Source organism: Rhodamnia argentea, chromosome 6 (assembly GCF_020921035.1).
Source record: "Rhodamnia argentea isolate NSW1041297 chromosome 6, ASM2092103v1, whole genome shotgun sequence".
Classification (NCBI taxonomy): Eukaryota; Viridiplantae; Streptophyta; class Magnoliopsida; order Myrtales; family Myrtaceae; genus Rhodamnia; species Rhodamnia argentea.
The window spans coordinates 28,236,165-28,254,879 of record NC_063155.1 but is presented as its reverse complement, the minus strand read 5'-3'; the positions used below and the strand labels follow the sequence as shown (position 1 = coordinate 28,254,879).

The following is an 18,715-nucleotide window of genomic DNA, read 5'->3' as shown; positions in this document are numbered from 1 at the left end:
AAGAGAAGGTATCATTTCATCACCTGTGTACTAACAGGAGCAAAAAGAGACTATTCGGTACATGCTGCACATTGAGCAGTAGCTGGCTGCATATCGTTGCCTTGATGAATTCATATGCAAACGAGGGAACTCTTATGCTTGTGCGTTCTCAAGATACATTGACCCGAAGCTATACATCAATGTCATCCTCCTCGTGTACAGTGCACAACTCGCAAACAAACCCCCGAGGCCCCGAAGGATTGAGCCGCCCCTCCGCGTGTCGCTTGCAGTATGGCTTGTTGCAGAAGTCACACTTGCGCAGTTGGAGCCAGCAGCTCATGCATAAGATGTCCGCGCAAATAGCCTCGGCCTCCTCTAGATCTTCAAGTGCGACGCACACGCCACACTGGATGCACCTCGGAATGCAAGAGCCGCATCCTCTGCATTCGCTTAATCGCCAGTCTCTCTTTCCCGCGCACATTTCTATAGGGCAGCTAATGACCTTCCTCACCTCGTTGCACTTCGGACAGATTCCCACGTCGACAGGACAAACATTGCAGTCGCCTTCACGCCCAAACTTTATGGAACATTTGTGGTCCAGCGTTTCGGGATTCACTTGAATGAAGGATCGGAGCACTTTAAGGTGTTGCTGCTGCAGATTGTAGATGCCATTGATCTTTATGGACTGTAAAATGTTCCCATTTGCTGATAGAGTCTTCACTGCGTTTATGACTCCATCTGGTGTCAAGCCAGTACATCCTGGTAAATATAACTGCATATACAACAATTTTTAGCCATTAAAGTTAGCTTTCTGCAAATCAAATTACTTATATTTCCTAGAACAAAAGATTATTACTGCGAGCAAACGGAGCAGCTCGCTCCGTAACCACAAGTCTATGAAGCAAATAAGATTAAGGGTATGGTTAATTGTTGGACATGATCAGCATACAAGGATATGCAGGTCACTTGATTTGTTATCTCCACCAATTCACAATAAACAGAAGCAAAAAAAAGGGACAGCTAGAGTAGCGATTTGCATCTTACCTTGTTGATGAGAGGATTTTTCTCTATAACCCTTTGCAGCCCACCGTCTGTGATTTTTGTGCAATTGGACAGCCCCAGTGTCCGGAGCTTCCCATTCGCCTTCGAAGTGATCTCGATAAGGATCTCGTCACGCATCCGCCGACTCAAAGGATCGTCGACGGCGAGTTCGAGCCACGGCAGAACGTCGTCGCGCACCGCATCTCTCAGAGATGTGCACGCTTTGCCCACGGCAATCAGCCCGGATAAGGTAAGATAAGGCAAGACCAGAAACAGGGCCTCATGTGGTCGACCGGGTTCTGTCGGCTCCCCTATGTTTTCGTCCTTGGGAGACGCGTGATCGACATCAAATGATAGTTTCGACATTTCTTGGTTCTACCAGTCTTCTGACAGAGCATGAATCTCTGGATTTGCTGGTTTATGATTGGAAACAGGAGAGGAGAATGAGGCTTTGAGGGGAGGGATATGGAACAAGAGCCTGTGAATGTCAGGGAGGATGTGATTGGACATTTGGACTCAATATGGAAACGTGGATTAGATCAATTTTTGTCTGGACTGTGTGAAATGCGGGTTTGATAAGAAGAACAAGATATTTTCGTTTTCTTAGTTGCCAAGAAAACTGGAAGTAACACGATTCAGATTCACACATAAACCATGACTTGGCCAGTGCTGGGGTCAAATAATTTCAGGTTCGGTAATATTTGCTGTGGTCCAATGACTTGACACTTGTTTTGTCAATCAATTCCTCACAATATCTAGACCGAGTTCTTTGGGGGATAAAACCTTAAGCGGCTTTTAGTCGCCGGTTTCGTTTACATCGGTACATGACCATCTATAGTCAAGACTAGGATTGTATAGTATAATTACATCGGTACATGACCATCTATAGTCAAGACTAGGATTGTATAGTATAAATAAATCACTTACTAAAAAGTATAGCGTAATCTGCTATGTATACAGAACAACCATCTTGTGCGGTCACAATTGCTGATGGCGACCTCCAGTGCAAGGGTTGCCTGACCATGGCAACCACCATAGTGGCGGTCACCTCTATCATGGTGGTCATCTCGTAAGTGGACTAGCAATCGACGACAACATCGTCCTCATTGGGAGGTGTCACCGGTGGGTGGTCACTAGCAAGGCGACCACAGCAGTGGCCTGATTTGGCCACCGTGCTCGCAACAGAAAGTGTAACTCTTAGGCAACCCCACTGTCTAGTAGTCGCTTGAGTGTTGCAGCTTCAGACCACCAAGCAATGGTCGAAAGGGCCGCAATCGTGGTGCCATTGGAACGCAAGGCAGCGTTTGTATCTGCTCTCTCATTTATTTGATTTTTTCTTAACTTTTAATGGTATCCGAGGCCATTGATGGTTGCAGTCAAGCTCTGACGTGGGCTGCAGATAGACCATGGTTAAACTGCTGTCGCTTGCAATCAGGCGGAATATCGAAACAGTTACCTATGAGCTTGCTTTTGTTGAGTCTCTCATATTAGATAGGACATTGACGAGTGACAAATCACAACTCAACTACCTTATTTTACGTCCGAAACAAGGCATATGTTAAGACACCAGATACTTGATTGAGATTCAATCCGACATGGAAAATTATCACGAGAATTGGTAGTCACTAGTCCTCTGGCAAGCAGTTAGTGATGAATACCATGGAAGTTGAGGCTTGGAAGTTTCACAAACCACAATTATACATACTAAATCTAGGTAGAAAAGCTTGTCATGACAAACAAGACACAGAATGTCCAGACACGATCAATGGTCCAAGGGCTCAACTGCTGTCTTGAAGAGAAGGATGTAAACCTTATCAATGGAGAAGTACAAAAAGCCTCCAAGTGAGTGTGTAACGTAAGATCCAAAGCTAGTACCCACAATGCAGTGCCAAGCTGGACCGTGTGAACAGTCGAATTCCTGCAATGTGCAAACACAGGGTAACAAAGAGAGATGTTAGCCGGCTATCGAAGAAACAGAAAGCTCAATCTTTTGCCTGAAACAGACAGTAAGTTATTCGCATGTGTAGACCAACTCCTCGAGACAGGTTCAACAAGTGGCTTTAACTATTCTTGACATTGCAGGCTGCACAATTCCAGCTCTATTACACAATAAAGGCATACCCAGTGTCCACATATGCGCAGATGTCCATGCATGCATGCACAAAGAGAGAGAGAGAGAGAGAGAGAGAGAGAGAGAGATTAGATCATAGCAGTGGCAAAAGAAGACAGATCCTTTTGAATGAATTCTTTAGTACACTTTCAATAAAGACCATAAAACCTTTTCAGAAATCAAAGGCCTGTACATCTTTGACAGTTTTGGAAGTGCAAAATACAGCCTACTGTCATATGTTAAGCTTAATTAAACAGACTTCCCAGGCTCCCAGCAATGCTTAATGTAGTGCTGCAGACCTAAAATTCACAGCCAAGTCTGTGCAAATGGTAATATACAAGGATTAAACGGTTAGAGAATCAAAAAAGAACCTTAAGACTCCAATGGGGTACCCACTAAAACCCACTGGAAATACAACTTACCTAGGAATAATGGTCTGAGTTAATAAATATCTTCTACACAAACGACTAGGATGAAATCAGATGAAAATCCAGACAGGTGAAGATAGAGTCAACAAGCGAAGCACAAATAGATTAAAATGTAGAATGAACTTGATGTGGCAAAAGACGAAATCAATAGGCACAACATCACCTCGATCCTGACCATAAACCATCGGAAAAGATGAAACTCTATGCGTGACAACTCTCCCTTCCTAAGTTCATAAGGCATCATTCAATGAGCTCGTATTTAAGTAAATAAAGAGTGTGAGACAGACCACTCATGTTGATTTAATGGACAAACAACAGTTTATATTGTCATATATGCAGTAAAACTCTACTCTTAATGGATGGCATTAACTGAGGCTTCTGCCTTAGTCAGGTTTTATGTGATGGTCCAGAGTTAACGTTACCATTGCTTTCATGACTTTTCTGCTAGACTATCTTCATTCAGCAGTTCCAATCATGGAAGTAGCAGAAAGTGGGGGAATATCAAAAACCAATGCACCAGAGCAGAAGTAACAATAAGATTATTTCACAAAACATACAAAAGGGGAATGGACGGAAGAATGACAGGAAATGAAGTTAACAAAGTTAGAAAAATAGTTGAATAATTCTCCCTATATATGCGAAAAGGAAAGGAAATCAGTAAGTTAATATTTGACACCCTCGCAATTCATACAGCATGCTCTACCATTCTGCCTCCTGTAGCAAATTTTGCATTGCCAAAAGAAATAACACAGAGAGACAAAATTATAGCCAAAACACTCATACACATACAGGGACAGAACTATTCTTTTAGCATGCTAAACAAAAGTAATGACATTACTAGGTCTACACTGGTATGATAGATGTAGCTATAGGTATTCGCAGTTCAGACAATGATTTGAGTCTGTAAATCACTCTGACATTGCATGGTGTCATTTGTTCCAGTATCAGTCGCAAATTAATAGCCTTGGTCCAATAGTCTTCAATTTGTTTCCCCCAGTGTCCTATAATTAACATCAGCTAAATCTTGTATCCAGCGTAGAAAAATGGCTTGAAATAATTATTTCACTGTCACAACATGCAATGGGGTTGGGTAATCAACAGGCCATTAGATGTTCACCCAACAAGTGGACTCCTGATAATAATTCCAGCCACATTGTAACTCCATCAGGATGAAAGAAAAGTCTTATTTGCATGTCATGCTTGCAACAAGTAGGAAAGAATATACTCATCCTGCTAGACAAATACCTAGAACTTACAAGGATATGTGATTTGAGAATGACGAACTCAACCTGGAGATCACAAAGATGAAAATGATGCATACCCCCTCACCCAAATGCCAGATGATAGGTCAATATTAGAGTACACTCCATAGGCATGTCATGATACTCTAAATAATGAAAGATCGGGAATAGAAATTTTGTTGTGTTCGGCTGTGCTATAACTGTTGGGAGAAATGGATTAAATGCTTGCATTGTTGTAAAGGCTAAATTGTAAATGATAAGCATCAGAAGCCGTGTGATATTTGCAGAATCTCGTGGCGTAGAAAAAACTAGACATTGTTAAATGGGGCATGCAGCACGATTAGTCGACCCACTTCAATTGGCACATAAATGAAATAGCTTATTGATCTATAAGAAGAAAAAAGAATGAGCGATTGAATCAAGCAGCTGAAACAGAAGGAAATCCATGGGAATGCCATTTTACCCCTAAAGACTGCCAAAAAATAAACCAGTGAATATGATGTAAGATTGGAAAAGGAAACCTCCATTGGAGTAGTTCCGCCTCAACTAAATAGTAGCTGAAGAAGCTATAAAAACGTGCCCAATAATACACACTCAACAGAAATCTGCCTCAACTAAATAGTAGCTGAAGAAGCTTTACAACTTGTCCAATAATACACAATCAACAGAAATCATCGACTCCAAGCAACACAGCTGAAGTCCTGGACCAAATTTCCAGTTGAACCGAGGCAAACAAACCCAATGGACCACCGACACCAAAAACATAAAACTGGGCTTATCTCGTTCAAGTTTAGCATCTGACAAAGATTTAATCCCGAGGGAACCAAAATGAAGCATTTCAAAGTTCAAACGAAGAACGGTGAATCTCTTAAAAGAGAGATTACCCCGAACACGACGAGCATTTCTGTAACCGCTCTAACAATCTAAACAAACCCACAACCGAAGACGAAGAGATCAAAAGCAGGAGCTTTCACCTTCTTAAGCGCGAGAGCGATTCGCTTGCTGTCGAGCTTGCCACCGCGCATGGCGTCGAGGTGATCGCGAGCGCAGCGGAAGGCCTTGTTCTGCAGAGGGATCGGCATGTCCGACGCCCGCACGCGGACGTTGAGCCGATCGTGCTGCTCCTGCTCCTCCACCGCCTTCTTCTTCTGTATGAGGCTGCTCAAGAACTTGCTCCTCCTCTCCAGCTCCTCTTCCGCTCCTCCCGCCATGTTGGTCCCCCTCATCCACTCTCTCTCATAACTCGAAACGAGCCCCTCCCCCCCGAGCCCTCTGTCCGAACGCCTCCACGTCTTCCTTCAGAATGCTATTCGCATTCGTGCAGGACGCGACGCTAGCGGCCAGTGGTCAGCTCAGTGCGCTTCTGGTGTTTGAGCAAATGAGAGAGAGAGAGAGAGAAGGCTCCGAACGGGGGAGACACGGGTCTCGATAGTGCCAAAAGGAAAGTCATTAAAAGTAGGATTGCCTCGTGCTTGCCTCGTGCTTTTGTGTATTCCATTTTAAAACATTATATGTACAACAAGTCACGAATATAGTTAGTGCATTGGATATCGCAATATATTCTTATTTGATCGCTTCACAGGTGCAACAGGCTCTTTTCAGCAGAATTATTAGCACTTCTGAAATTAGAATTTCTCCGCTAAAAATACTTCTGAAACATAAATTCGTTTCGTTTTGTTTCGCTACGCAATATTATTCTTTTACTTCTTGAGCATTTTTTTGCTCTAAAAGTAATTTTGAAACCACTCTCGAGAAATAAATCTTTAGAATTAACTTTTGCTCAGAAGCAAAAGTAGAAAAATCAATTTCTGACTAAAAATTGATTTCTAATTTTAGATAAAGCAATCGAGATTAAAATTTTTACAAAGAGAGACCCTAGAGCACGTGCAAAGCGTTTGTATGGAACTTTATCGTCTTTAAATTCGCTGAATTATATGTCTCGTGAAATAGATGACCAGCTATAGAAAAATAAAATCATTTTTTAATCAAATTTACTTTATCGGTGCTTAAAATCATTTCATACCGTGCTTTGTTTTTTAAAATCTTTTTCCTCTTGTGTTTGGAAGCCATGTTTGACAAGGTCGCTGGGTTAGGTGAAGAGACCACGGAGGAGGAGGAGACAAAATCCAGTCGCAGCGCGCTTCGATTAGCGCAAAGCTGCCGACCCCTCCCGCTAATCAATGACCGATTGGATTTTGAGGGAACTTTGATTAGACGTTCGAGAAATTTTACCTAAGTTAAAATTTTTAGTTGGTTAATTAATGGAAGTCGTGTATGAACACTTTGAGGGGGGCAAATGGGAGCCAACGGCAGAAAAGTGCATTAGGCCATAATTGCAACATCTTGGAGATTTTGTTGTTGGATTAGTGCTGTAGTGCATGTTTAGTGAAAGCCAGAAAAGAAATCCAATGGGAAGGACTTAGATCCGGTCTGTCTTCATTTTTAAGCAATTTTTTTGTTTTCTTTGCGAAAATTACAAAGAAATTATATAGATCTTTTGGATTATGACAAAAAAATGTTATTATATGTGTTGACATCCGAGTGTCCGGAAAATTGATTGTTTGTTAAGTAAAATGTTTGGTACCATCAAGGGCGGTGGCCTCTCGACAAAATGAGTCATCTGTCTTCCCGTAGATTACGAGTTCGAGTTATAGGTTCCAATTGTTTGCAGCCTTGCGAGGGTGGTCAAGTGATAAATGGGTCGCATGTCTCTCCTTGTGAATAGTTGCGATTCGAACGAGTAGACAATTAGCAGCTTTCGAGCATTTGCTACCTTATGTGGAGATAATCTTCGCATTTGGCATGCGGTTTAGACAAAAGTGACAGATGTTAGACCTTCCAATTTTGAGTGAGTCGAGTAATTTTGGCTTAAATCAAACATTGACATAACGAATAAAGTAATCGATGTTCGTACAATATGTTGTTGAAAGTAGTGGCAATTGCTAGTATAGTTATATTGTTTCCCAATGCTTGAAATTCAACGAAGTCGAATGATTAAATGCTCAAGAGGGAGTTGTTCATGTTAATATTCACCGTGCGCAAGAAATGCACATATTTGCGCAAGCCACCTTAAAATCCTTGGTTAGAGCCATAAAGTCCATTTCTAGAGCTAAAATCCACTTCAAATAAAATATTCATTTATTTCGCGAAAAAAATGAATAATTTTGAAAGATATGTCCCTAAAATCAACGACTTATCTCGCTTACAACAATAAATGAACAGTAAAATATTTTTACTGTTTACGAAAATATTTAGGTAAAAATTGTTATCGATAGTGAAATATTTTTTATTGACTATTTATCTTCGAGCGATATGAGCAATTATTTTTAGGAAAATGCTTTTTTTAAGAAGATGCTTTTCAAATCATTCTTCTTCTTTTTTTTTTTTGCCAAACAAATGGAGCCATGAGGTGTGTTTGTTTCAAGAAAAACCATTCATCTGAAATTATTTTTTGACTTCGTGATATTCGGATAACGGAAAACTAATTAATTTACAAAACAAAAGACTTTCCATGTACGAAAATAACAAGATTAGGTTAGAGAAAAACGACTTCTTATCCAGGCGAGACGGAAATCATTTTCCTCGAATCACCAATCAATAAATAAATAAATAAAACGTTCCCTAAAATGCAACACATGATCCGCCGTAAGTGCCCCTGGATCTATGTAGCACGGACACGACACGGGACACGGGACACGACACGACACGACACGCCGACACGTCTTTTCTAAAAAATTAGAGAATTCCGACACGTTGGGACACGTTGTATATTAAATATATTTTTATATATGCATGGTATATTATTATTTTTATAATTTTTTATAAAATAGAAAATTTACCAAAAGAGGTCTTATAATAATAAAAAAAAAAGCTCATGTCATGATTACTTCCGTAATTTGATCCCAACCAGCCTAGAAAAAAAAAAAAAAATTCCTGTTATCTGCACGCTTCCTCTTCTCTCTCACGTCTCCTCCCCTTCTCTCTTCACTTTTTAAAAAATCTCTGACACCTTTCTCCTTCTCTCTCTCCCCCTCTTCTCTGTTTTGAAAACACCACCGAAAACCTCTCTCCTCTGTGTTGCCCCCCTCTCTGTCTCTTCACTTCCTGAAAAAGTCTCACCCCCCACTCTCCGTCAGTCCTCTCTGTCTCGCGAAACCAACCGTGGCGTCGACCACCATGAATTTTGCTACTCGCTCTGTCCTCCGGCGCTCTCTCGCACTGTCTTCCGGCTCGTTCGCTCTCTCTGCTCCGGCGTACACGAAGGCTGTTCTCTGCCTGGGCGCTCGCGTCACCGGCTCCCTCTCTCATCTCTCTCATGGCCCGAAACGCTCTTACTCCTTCCCCCACCGTTCTCTGCCCTTCGGATCTACTTTTCCCCGCCCTCTTTCCTCACCGACTCGCGTGTCCCCCGGCGTGTCGCTGGCGTTGACTACGTATCGGACCTCCGACACGCGTTGACCGCGTGTCGAACGCGTGTCGGAGCGTATCGGACGCGTGTCCGAGTCCGATGCGTGTCCGACACCGACACGCCGAGGGGTTTGGCGTGTCGGTGCTTCATAGCCCTGGATTGCTAAACTCGCCACCCCCGGGATAATCAAAACTAATTGCACGAAGGAAAACGCCAAATCAACCAGAAAAAAAGAAAACTGAAAAAACGCAGAGAGTGCCGTTCCATGCGGAGGGAAATTTTTTTCTCCGAGTCGAGACAAGGAGGACGCAGATAAGAAAAAGAAGTATGTATAGAGGATGTGTGGGTCCCAATGACTGTTCTCCTTTTGAAAACCGGTCGGCTCCTTTTGTACGGAGTGGGACCATCCTTTGACCGCCAACTCTAACACGCGCCTAAGAATTGGACCGGATAGACGGACCCGGTTTGATATGCTCGAATCGGGCCCCATGGGAGCGTGATATTAGGTCCGTGGGCTGTAAACGGGTCAGGCTTAAACAGGGAGAGCGGGTTAGGTATCATCGATTCGGTTGCCAGAGGAACAATGGTGTAAAGTAGATGCGACTGTGGTGGTAGCGAGCGAAGGCGCCGCGATGGTGGAAAGAAAACTTGATCATCGGCGGGCGGCCCGATGGGCTAGCCCAGGCATGGTCGGGTTCAAATGGCCTACTGAATCGGGGCAAGCGATTTCCCTCGGCCTGCCCGAAGTCATCCAAGCCCAATCAAATTTCCAAGTGATTTTGATATTTGTTTCATAATGGGCAAAGCATAGGCAAGAATTTGTGTCCACTAACGGGCTCGCCCATCGATCATGTCTGGTCGAAAGGAGAGAAGTCTCGACATGGATGGTGGTCGTGGAGCACCGACGCTAGCGGTGATTTCTTTCGAAAGTGGCAACGGCAAGCGACAACCTCGGCAATAGAGGCGGCACGATAGTTGCAGTCGATGAATGTGGATGGCTGATGCAAAGAGAGGAGGAGAGACGGGGGGCGAGCAAGCTAGTCATTGGTTGGGAGGCGGTAATAAACTCTCCATATCGGGAACTCTGTGACGTAATTTATACTTCAATCCTTGAATTTTCAAGAAGCAATTTTTTATTTTTCTATTTTATGCTTATACAGTTTTTTTTTTATAATTCAATTCAAATGACGAGCTAAGCAGATCTGACACCAACATGCGACACGCCGCACGACACGCCGATATGTCATTCTAAAAAAAAATAAAGAATTCCAACACGTTGGAACACGTTGTATATTAAATATATATTTTTACATATACATAATAAATTATATCGACAACGTGTTCCTCCTTCTTCTTTTGTTATATCACGATTAGTTTTTTTTTTTGGCTGATCGAGCATATTAATTTTGGGTTGACTTGATATATGATTTAAGTAAATATATTTTTCATAAATTTACATTTTGATCCTTTATTTATTAAAAATGTTTAAAATTGACCCGTGTGTGTCAAGATGGTGTGTTTGAAGTGTTGACCACGGGTTTGGCGCATGTCGGCAAGTGTCGGGAGAGTGTCGGGAAATGTCAAACACAACACGTAAACCCCCAGAGAGTGTCCGTACTTCATAGATGCCGAGATGTCTACTCCACGAGTTAAGTGGTACATTACCAGTATTTATAAACATGGTATACTATATTACACGAAAGGATTGCGGGTGAGAATTTAGACAAGGGATTCATATTCAACACCCGACAACGCTATAGCAGTGTAAGTAAGCTCGCATTCGTCTTTCGCATTATTAGGACACACTAATACACAGCTGGAAGACATTTAAAGTTGCCGTTTCAGACAAGCTCGAAACAATCAACGCTTCATGCCGTCCTCCACGATCGGAGCCACCGGTGGCATCGGAGCCATTGCCACCCCGTGATTTTGCCTGTCCACGCTCTCATGCCAACCTATACATGTCACCATATCAAATTATCCAATTAAAAAGTATATCAAGGTTCAATGATACGGGTATGAACCGAAAGGAAACATGTCCTAAACATGATGTTTACCGAGAGACGGGTTGAACCCGCGATTCTTGAGCTCGCGATACTCTTGGGTGAGGGCGCACGCCTCACAGAGGCAATGGACGATGAAGTCCTCGGCGGCGGTCCCGTCGATCCTGTACTGCTTCCTCATCTTTAGACGGTAGAAGAAGGAATAGCAGCATGAACACCCAGTCACACATGCGATGAGAAAGTAGACTGCGCCATTGAGACCACAAGCTGCATACATATGAATTGTGATGAATTTGGCTGTCGATAATCGATCATCTATCATGTATGATCGTGTTAGAAATTTCCCAAGCACGATCAAGTTATGCCGATCAATGCATGGTGGAATGAACTATACACTCATAACATTCATCAAATTAGAGTCTCTACATGTTAAATAACTCTTACTAGGGGAATCGGACGGACACCAACAAATCAAATTCAACCGTCCAATTAACCGATACTTGTTTCATCGGGGAAAATTATAAAAAAAATTCTAAATATATTACATTTTTGCCAATTTAGTTATAAACCTTATAATTTTACCAATTGAGTCATAAATATTTTCATATTTTTTCAATTGAGTCCATCCAGTCAATTTACTGAAAATTGCAGACACGGACTCCGATTTTCTTATGTGAACGACCGACGCTGATGTGAATAATTTTTAATGATATTTTTTTATTTTTTTTTCCTTTCTTTTTCGTTTTGCCGGTGGCCAGCCACTAGCCATGGCTAGGCCGGCTGGCCTAGCGAGGGCGGGACCATTCATTCATTATGCCGTAATTAAATAGGACCACGACCCCGACTTGGCTTGGCAAGAAGAAAAAAGGATAGGTTTTTGGCTTGTGGGGCTTAGCCTGACTCAACTCCTATCCTCCATCTTGACTTCTTCAACATCCAACAGTATCAAATTCCCTGCACTCTCTCTATTCAATTTGGTAGATGAAAAGTGAAAACCTTCTATTTTCGGACACAAATAGCAATTTCATTTATCCCTCTACTAAATTTAAGCCGTGGTTTTCAAGTTACTTACAGGAAGATCCTCTGTCAACGATCTCCGAAATCTGGCCGAACGTGACGCAGGGGCACCAGAAGCTTATGCAAACTGCACAGACCATCCGTTAATCAACCAACTAATCATATCGATTAATTGCTGTAGAAGCATAGCTTCACTCGTCACCCCGTGCTTCGAGGAGCGATGAATATGAACTTACAGCGTTCGAAGTCGGAGAAGCAGTCGCAAAGACCCGTGGACCAGGCGGCATAATCCGACAACGGAGGTAGAGCGACCACCGGAACTCCAGTCACTGGCGGCGGCGGCTCCTCTAGGGAAGGAGCGGCCTTGTCGGGAGACTCTGGGTCGTTTGGTGCGCCCATCTTGTTATCTTTTGTTGAGAGAGAGAGAGAGAGAGAGAGATGCTTTGTTTGGATTTTGTGCTCGGTGGATGAGCAATGGTGATGTTATACAAGCATAACGGGGGAGACTGGCTTGTCCATTGCAGGGTCAAGTCGTCCCTGCCAAACGCGTCTTCCTCGACTAATTGACTCCAATTAATTTGTTTTCGAATCCCGATGGTTCTCAAGTTACGGCACCTTATAACAGCTTCTTGAAAAGCGGTTTTACCCAACTTTGAGTTACCAAACATCAAAGATACAGTAACACAACAGTTTTACCAAACGGGCGCCCGGTTAAAACATAGCTTAAAAAATTCCACGAAATGAGAGAGAAGCTTTCGGATCTAGATTAGATCGCGAGAAAAAAGCTCCACAAATGGAAAAAAAAAAACCAAGAAATAATAAACTAAAACAATTAACAAAGAGAAGAAGGGAGGGGAGGGAGAGATCTAGCTCAAACCCTCCCCTCCATAGAGGTAGAAACCGTAGAATAAGAGAGTTGTGTGAGATGAGAGGCAGAGAGAATTGAAGTGGCGGCCACTCGGGCCAGGGTTTTTGGAGAAATGTCGAGAGAGCATGCTTGTGTACTCATATATGAATATAATTAGGGGATATGTGCACTGAAAGTACTAAGACCTGTCATGAAAATATGATTGAGTCACAGAACTTGTAAAAAGTGTAAAGTCCTAAAAGTTGTTAAATTGATGAAATCAAGTCATTCCGTTAATTCCATCCATTTAGATTAACGAAAAATACCGATGTGGTTCTTTTAAATATCCTCTCTCTCTCTCTCTCTCTCTCTCTCTCTCTCTCTCTCTCTCCTCCGTGGTGATGACGTAGCTACAACATGAAATATAATGTTAAAACAACGTGGTTTTGGCCAAAATTTTTATTTTTAATCAATATCTTAATTAAGTACGAGTGATAATTTAAACAAATGGTCGACACTCAACACTTGACTATAACATCACATATTATTTATTTCACATCATTTTCGTGAAGCCATATAAGAAAAACCCGCATTTGTCTTTCGGATTACTTGGATCCGCCAATAATATCGAATACATAATCACGACACGAAGCTTAGAGTCATTTCAACGACGCACTCCAAACAAGCTCCAAACGATCAACGCTTCATGCCGTCCTCCACGACTGGAGCCACCGGTGGCATCGGAGCCATCGCGACCCCGCGGTTTTGCCTCTCCACGCTCTCAAGCCAACCTACACACGTCACCATGTCAAATTAACCACTGAACAAGTATCTCAAAGTTCAGTGACACAGATATGAATCGGTCGGAAATGTCCTAAATATGATATTTACCGAGGGACGGGTCAAATCCGCGGTTCTGGAGCTCGCGATACTCTTGGGTGAGGGCGCACGCCTCGCAGCAGCAATGGATGGCGAAGTCCCCGACGGCGCTCCCGTCGATCCTGTACTGCTTCCTCATCTTCAGACGGTAGAAGAAGGAATAGCAGCACGCACACCCGGTCAACCAAGCGATGAGGAAGTAGATAGCGCCATTTAGACCACAAGCTGCAAAACATATGAATTATGATGAATTTGACCACCGATAATCGATCAACTGTCCTATGAACCAAACTCGTTTCATCTTCCAATTGGAGAATCTGGATCGACCCGAGTTGACTAAAAGTCAAAGTGATATGAGCATGGCCATGGTCAACAATTGGCAAGAAACAAAAGTAGAAAATCAAATATACCCCACGAATATCCCCCCTCCTTCTATGCTTCTTCAAGATCCAACTTCACCAATCACTCTCTCTCTCTCTCTCTCTCTCTCTTCCGACTTTGATTGAAGTAAACCTCAGATTTTCGCGCATTGGCTTAGGATTTTGATTCCAATCGTCGAGCGCTCGTAAAGATAGAATCATTGGAGAATAGATAGATACCATGAATTAAATAGCAATTTCCATTTATCTCTCTGCTTAGTTTAAGTCGCAGTTTCTTAGGGTACTTACAGGAAGCTCCACTGTCCACGATCTCCGAAATCTGGCCGAACGTGACACAAGGACACCAGAAGCTTATGCAAACTGCACAAACCACCATCATTCATTCATTAATTGACTACAAATACCACATACTCGAAATTGCAAATTGCCTTTTTCCTTTTTTTAAGTTTCAGCACACACACAAAAAAAAAATAACAAGATACACGGCTTCACTCATCACACGGGCTTCAAGGAGTGACATCTATGAACTTACAGCGCCTACAGTCGGAGAAGCAGTCGCAGAGATCCGTGGACCAGGGAACGTAGTCGAATTGCTGAGGCGGAGCAACCACTGGAACTCCAGTCACCGGCGGCGGCGGCAGCGAAGACTCCTGGGAAGGAGCAGCTTCGTCATGAGCCTTTGGGTCTTTTGGTGCACCCATCAGAGAGAGAGAGAGAGAGAGTTGCTTTGGTTGGAAACTGAGTTGGAAGGATGTGCATGGTTCAATTTATATCTGCAAGTAGTGGGCGAGACTGGCTTGTCCTTTACGGAGTCAAGTGGTGCCTGCCAGTGCCAATTGCGTCTTCCTCGCTCCATTGACGGGGTCCATCGCCATTGGCTCAAGTACTTGGATTCATGTGATGAACCATCGTCGAGTCCTCCTCGATCAAAGTGTCTTACAAACTCCCGACCCTACCAGCACCTCCCAAATTATAACGGCTTTTGAAAAATCGTCTCGCCCATGTTTTGGCACAATTTAGCGACAGCTATTCCAATCCGGCTCCGTAGATATAGTGTATTTGCAATCCATTGTAGGTATCTTGAAGGGTCTCATCGGTGACTTTGTAAATAGTGATGTGTAAACTTAACTAATGATTATTTGTTTGCTTACGAAATAACTATCGATGTATGCCACGATTAATCGGATATTGATGATAAATAAGCTTGACTTCCACTTCCATTTTCATGTCGGTACCTAAATAGCAGGACAAATCGAAGGGCCCAATTCCACGTCACACCCCACGGATCAATTGACCCTTCCTAATGACTACCATATGGCAATTAACAAATGTTGTGAGGTTGCCAGCATTTTGTCTTTTCATTGTAATTTTCAATCAGATTTTAGAACAAGTCAAACCTCGGGATGCTTTCCCCGTAGAATACGCGCAACTTGAACGTGAAAGAAATATGAAGTGCATGACCTAGTTGCTTGGATTAAATCTCCTGTACTTTTTAAAGAACGTCATCTTAATTCATTAGATAAAATCAGATCACCAATCACAACTATTCTATTTATCTTCACACACACACACACACATATATGTATATGATGTGGCAATTTTTATTCTCGGTTACAATCCCGGTCGAGGATTTCAATGCATTGTCATAATTAAATTGCATAGGATATTATACCTTGCATGTGACAAGGAGACAGATTCCATTTTGTGCACACGTGTGACTTTGTATGTGCATGAACTGTGACCATCAAGTACAAAGACGGATCGATTAACCGTCAATATGCATCCTCGTGAACCATAGACATCCAACACACAAGTCAACACCGTGCCTCGGGTCTAAGGATTATTTATACAAGATCAAAGCATGAACAATTAGACATTGACCACGCTAAAAGCTTCCATGTCGCTAATCGTTCAACTCGTGTCACGTTTAGTGAACTTGTCTCGTACAAGCACTTGTGTTCTAACTCGGGCATCGCAATACCCAATGACTTGTGACTCGTCATTCCTTTAAGTATCCAATACTTAATTGTGAAGTCAAGAACACACCGATCTCAACGGGATCATTGATATCCATTCAATGATCCATTGATCGGGAACATTTTAAAGATTCGGTTTAATCGTGAACCCGTCACACATATTCTCAACGTCTCAAGAATAGGTCCAATCACAACTGATCTTATGGAATTTATTCATATAAGTAAATAATTGGATAAATGAATAAATACGTATTTGCCATTAATCAAATAAGAAATTGAAAATACAACTGAAATCTTTACCATGTAACTATTACATAATCACTTTAGGGCATATCTCTAATAATTACCAGCAAGTCTCTTTGCAGTCCGCCATTGTAAGTAGCGAAGAACAAGACCAGGAGGAGGCCATTGATGAGCATATTGCTTCACTTCCCCAAAGGAAAGGGGGCGGTTACTCCTTCGTACTCCTACCAAAACTTTTGGTGCCCGACTATAGTGCCGCGCGTTTCAGCGGAACTTCCAAGCGAAAACATGAGGCCATTGTGATTTCCTCTTGGCACCTCTACCTCGGGATGGCGCGGTCGTAGGACCAGCCGGAGTGGTCCTTTGAAGAGCATTTCGAGACCTTTTGCCAAGGGAAAATATCGTTCGGGCCGTTTTGGGAACACATGGTGGGGTATTGGAAGGAGAGCTTGGAGAGGCCACAGAAGGTGTTGTCCTATTTCATGTCATATTTTAGAACAAGTCAAACCTCGGGATGCTTTCCCCATAGAATACGCGGAACTTGAATGTGAAAGAAATATGAAGTTCATGACCTAGTTGCTTGGATTAAATCTCCTGTACTTTTTAAAGAACGTCATCTTAATTCATTATATAAAATCATATCACCAACCACAACTATTCTATTTATCTTCACACACACACGCGCATATATGTATATGATAGGGATTTTCAACCGAGTGTATTATAGTTAATAGTAGATAGAATTTGTCAACTCTATGCTTATGATGATATGTCTTTACAAATATAGCCTTACTCGGTGTTGACACTCGATTTTTAATCATGTTTTCTTTAGAAAAATTTTCAAAAATCCATAAAAATTCATAAAATTGAAAAATCAATTTTGGAAGCCTTGGCCAAGCTTAAGGATCCATTTTTGAATAAAAATATATTTTTGGTATTTTTCACAATTTTTGATATTTTTGGTATATTAGAAAAATACCCAAAAATTACAAAAAATAGCATTTGTGGCCTAAAAAATATGGGAAAATATCCAATATTTTTCCTTTAATTCTCTCTTCATTTTTACCTTTTGAAAATTGAAAAATTCAACTTGGGGTAACATGAGTCTTTGCAAATGTGGACCTAAATTGAGCAAAAAAAAATCATTTGAGGTCTTTCTATTATTTTTCTTACTTTTAGTCAGTTATGACATTTGATTCTTACACCTTTAATTGCATTTTGGTCCAATCAATTTCAATTTTTGAGCAGATTGCATTTCCGATATAATCCGCGATTTTCAATCAGAGTCAAATTGGCGATTGTAAAACCCAACCCATGGACAGATGAACCTTTACCCATAAGTTCTTCAACGTTTTAAACACATTGGTGAGGACTAGTGATTAAAAAATACCTTAATTGATCAAATTTTTACAAAGGTCAAAATTAATGTTGCATTTTTAAAGAAACAAAGTTGACCTGGTCAATCCAGTTGACCAAGTCAACCTAACAAGGACAGCAACATTTTCCCTCAGTCCCCAGACGTGCATTAATAGGGTCTTCAACGCAGGAACACGAGAACTTCTCTTCGTTCAGTGTGTTCGCGCACACAATTCAAGAACGGAAACTCGCCTGAGTTCAAATTTTTTTAAAAAAATCAAATTGGTCACTACAGGGAACTTTGGGGGGAGCGACTTCCAGCGAGCATAACAAACTCGGGACCAAAATTTCTGTTTAGGGGGGAAGCAAAAAATAAAAATAGAGGTCGACGAGGGAGTGCTGGTAGAGAGGGGTCAAAAAGGAGAACAAACGAACGAAGGTTGGGGGTTCGGTAACAAGAGACCGAGGGAGAAAGGAACAAAAGGAGAGCTCGCACAGGGAGAACAGGGGGGGGAACAGATAGAAAGAGAGAGAGAGAGGCGATCGAGGGGATGATCGGAAAGTTCTCAGGCTCGCCATCACCAAGGACAGAGCAGAAGCTTTGAAGCTTCGGCGGCAACGATACAGAGCGAGACGAGCCACGAAATCGGTTCCGCGAGCTTCGTGGAGTCCATACGAGGAGCTCGAGTCCGATCGAGCGTCATCTCGTCGTCGGAAAAGGTGAGGCCAGTTTTCATCCGCCCTAGCTCGCGTTAATGGCAACTTGCGATCGAGACCACGATTCTTCAAACTTTTTGATTCAGATTA

General features: G+C 42.2%; 3 protein-coding genes across 5 annotated transcripts; all 3 read right to left on the bottom strand.

The window, feature by feature from the left end:
• Positions 1-6: 6 nt before the first annotated feature.
• Positions 7-1,555, bottom strand: LOC115757073 (F-box protein SKIP28). Its single transcript, XM_030697170.2, has 2 exons — positions 1,024-1,555; positions 7-751 (listed from the first exon to the last, which is right to left on the bottom strand). The coding sequence occupies exons 1-2, from the start codon at positions 1,384-1,386 to the stop codon at positions 170-172; spliced, it is 945 nt and encodes a 314-aa protein (XP_030553030.1). The 5' UTR covers positions 1,387-1,555; the 3' UTR covers positions 7-169.
• Positions 1,556-2,574: 1,019 nt separating this feature from the next.
• Positions 2,575-6,193, bottom strand: LOC115757128 (dynein light chain 1, cytoplasmic). The gene is made up of 2 exons (XM_030697242.2): positions 5,774-6,193; positions 2,575-2,938 (listed from the first exon to the last, which is right to left on the bottom strand). Exons 1-2 carry the CDS (start codon positions 6,023-6,025, stop codon positions 2,783-2,785), a joined length of 408 nt encoding a protein of 135 aa, XP_030553102.1. The 5' UTR covers positions 6,026-6,193; the 3' UTR covers positions 2,575-2,782.
• Positions 6,194-11,011: 4,818 nt separating this feature from the next.
• LOC115757107 (protein PLANT CADMIUM RESISTANCE 2-like) lies at positions 11,012-18,441 on the bottom strand. 3 transcript variants are annotated; one of them, XM_030697211.1, is made up of 5 exons: positions 14,960-15,056; positions 12,464-12,569; positions 12,283-12,354; positions 11,265-11,477; positions 11,012-11,162 (listed from the first exon to the last, which is right to left on the bottom strand). In XM_030697211.1, the coding sequence occupies exons 1-5, from the start codon at positions 15,032-15,034 to the stop codon at positions 11,068-11,070; spliced, it is 561 nt and encodes a 186-aa protein (XP_030553071.1). In that variant the 5' UTR covers positions 15,035-15,056; the 3' UTR covers positions 11,012-11,067. The 3 variants fall into 3 exon arrangements, with proteins under 3 accessions (XP_030553071.1, XP_048137007.1, XP_030553082.1); XM_030697222.2 differs by lacking the exons at positions 11,012-11,162; positions 11,265-11,477; positions 12,283-12,354; positions 12,464-12,569 and adding exons at positions 13,531-13,865; positions 13,966-14,178; positions 14,622-14,693; positions 18,430-18,441 and having other exon boundaries at positions 14,866-15,055; XM_048281050.1 differs by lacking the exon at positions 14,960-15,056 and having other exon boundaries at positions 12,464-12,665.
• Positions 18,442-18,715: the final 274 nt, after the last annotated feature.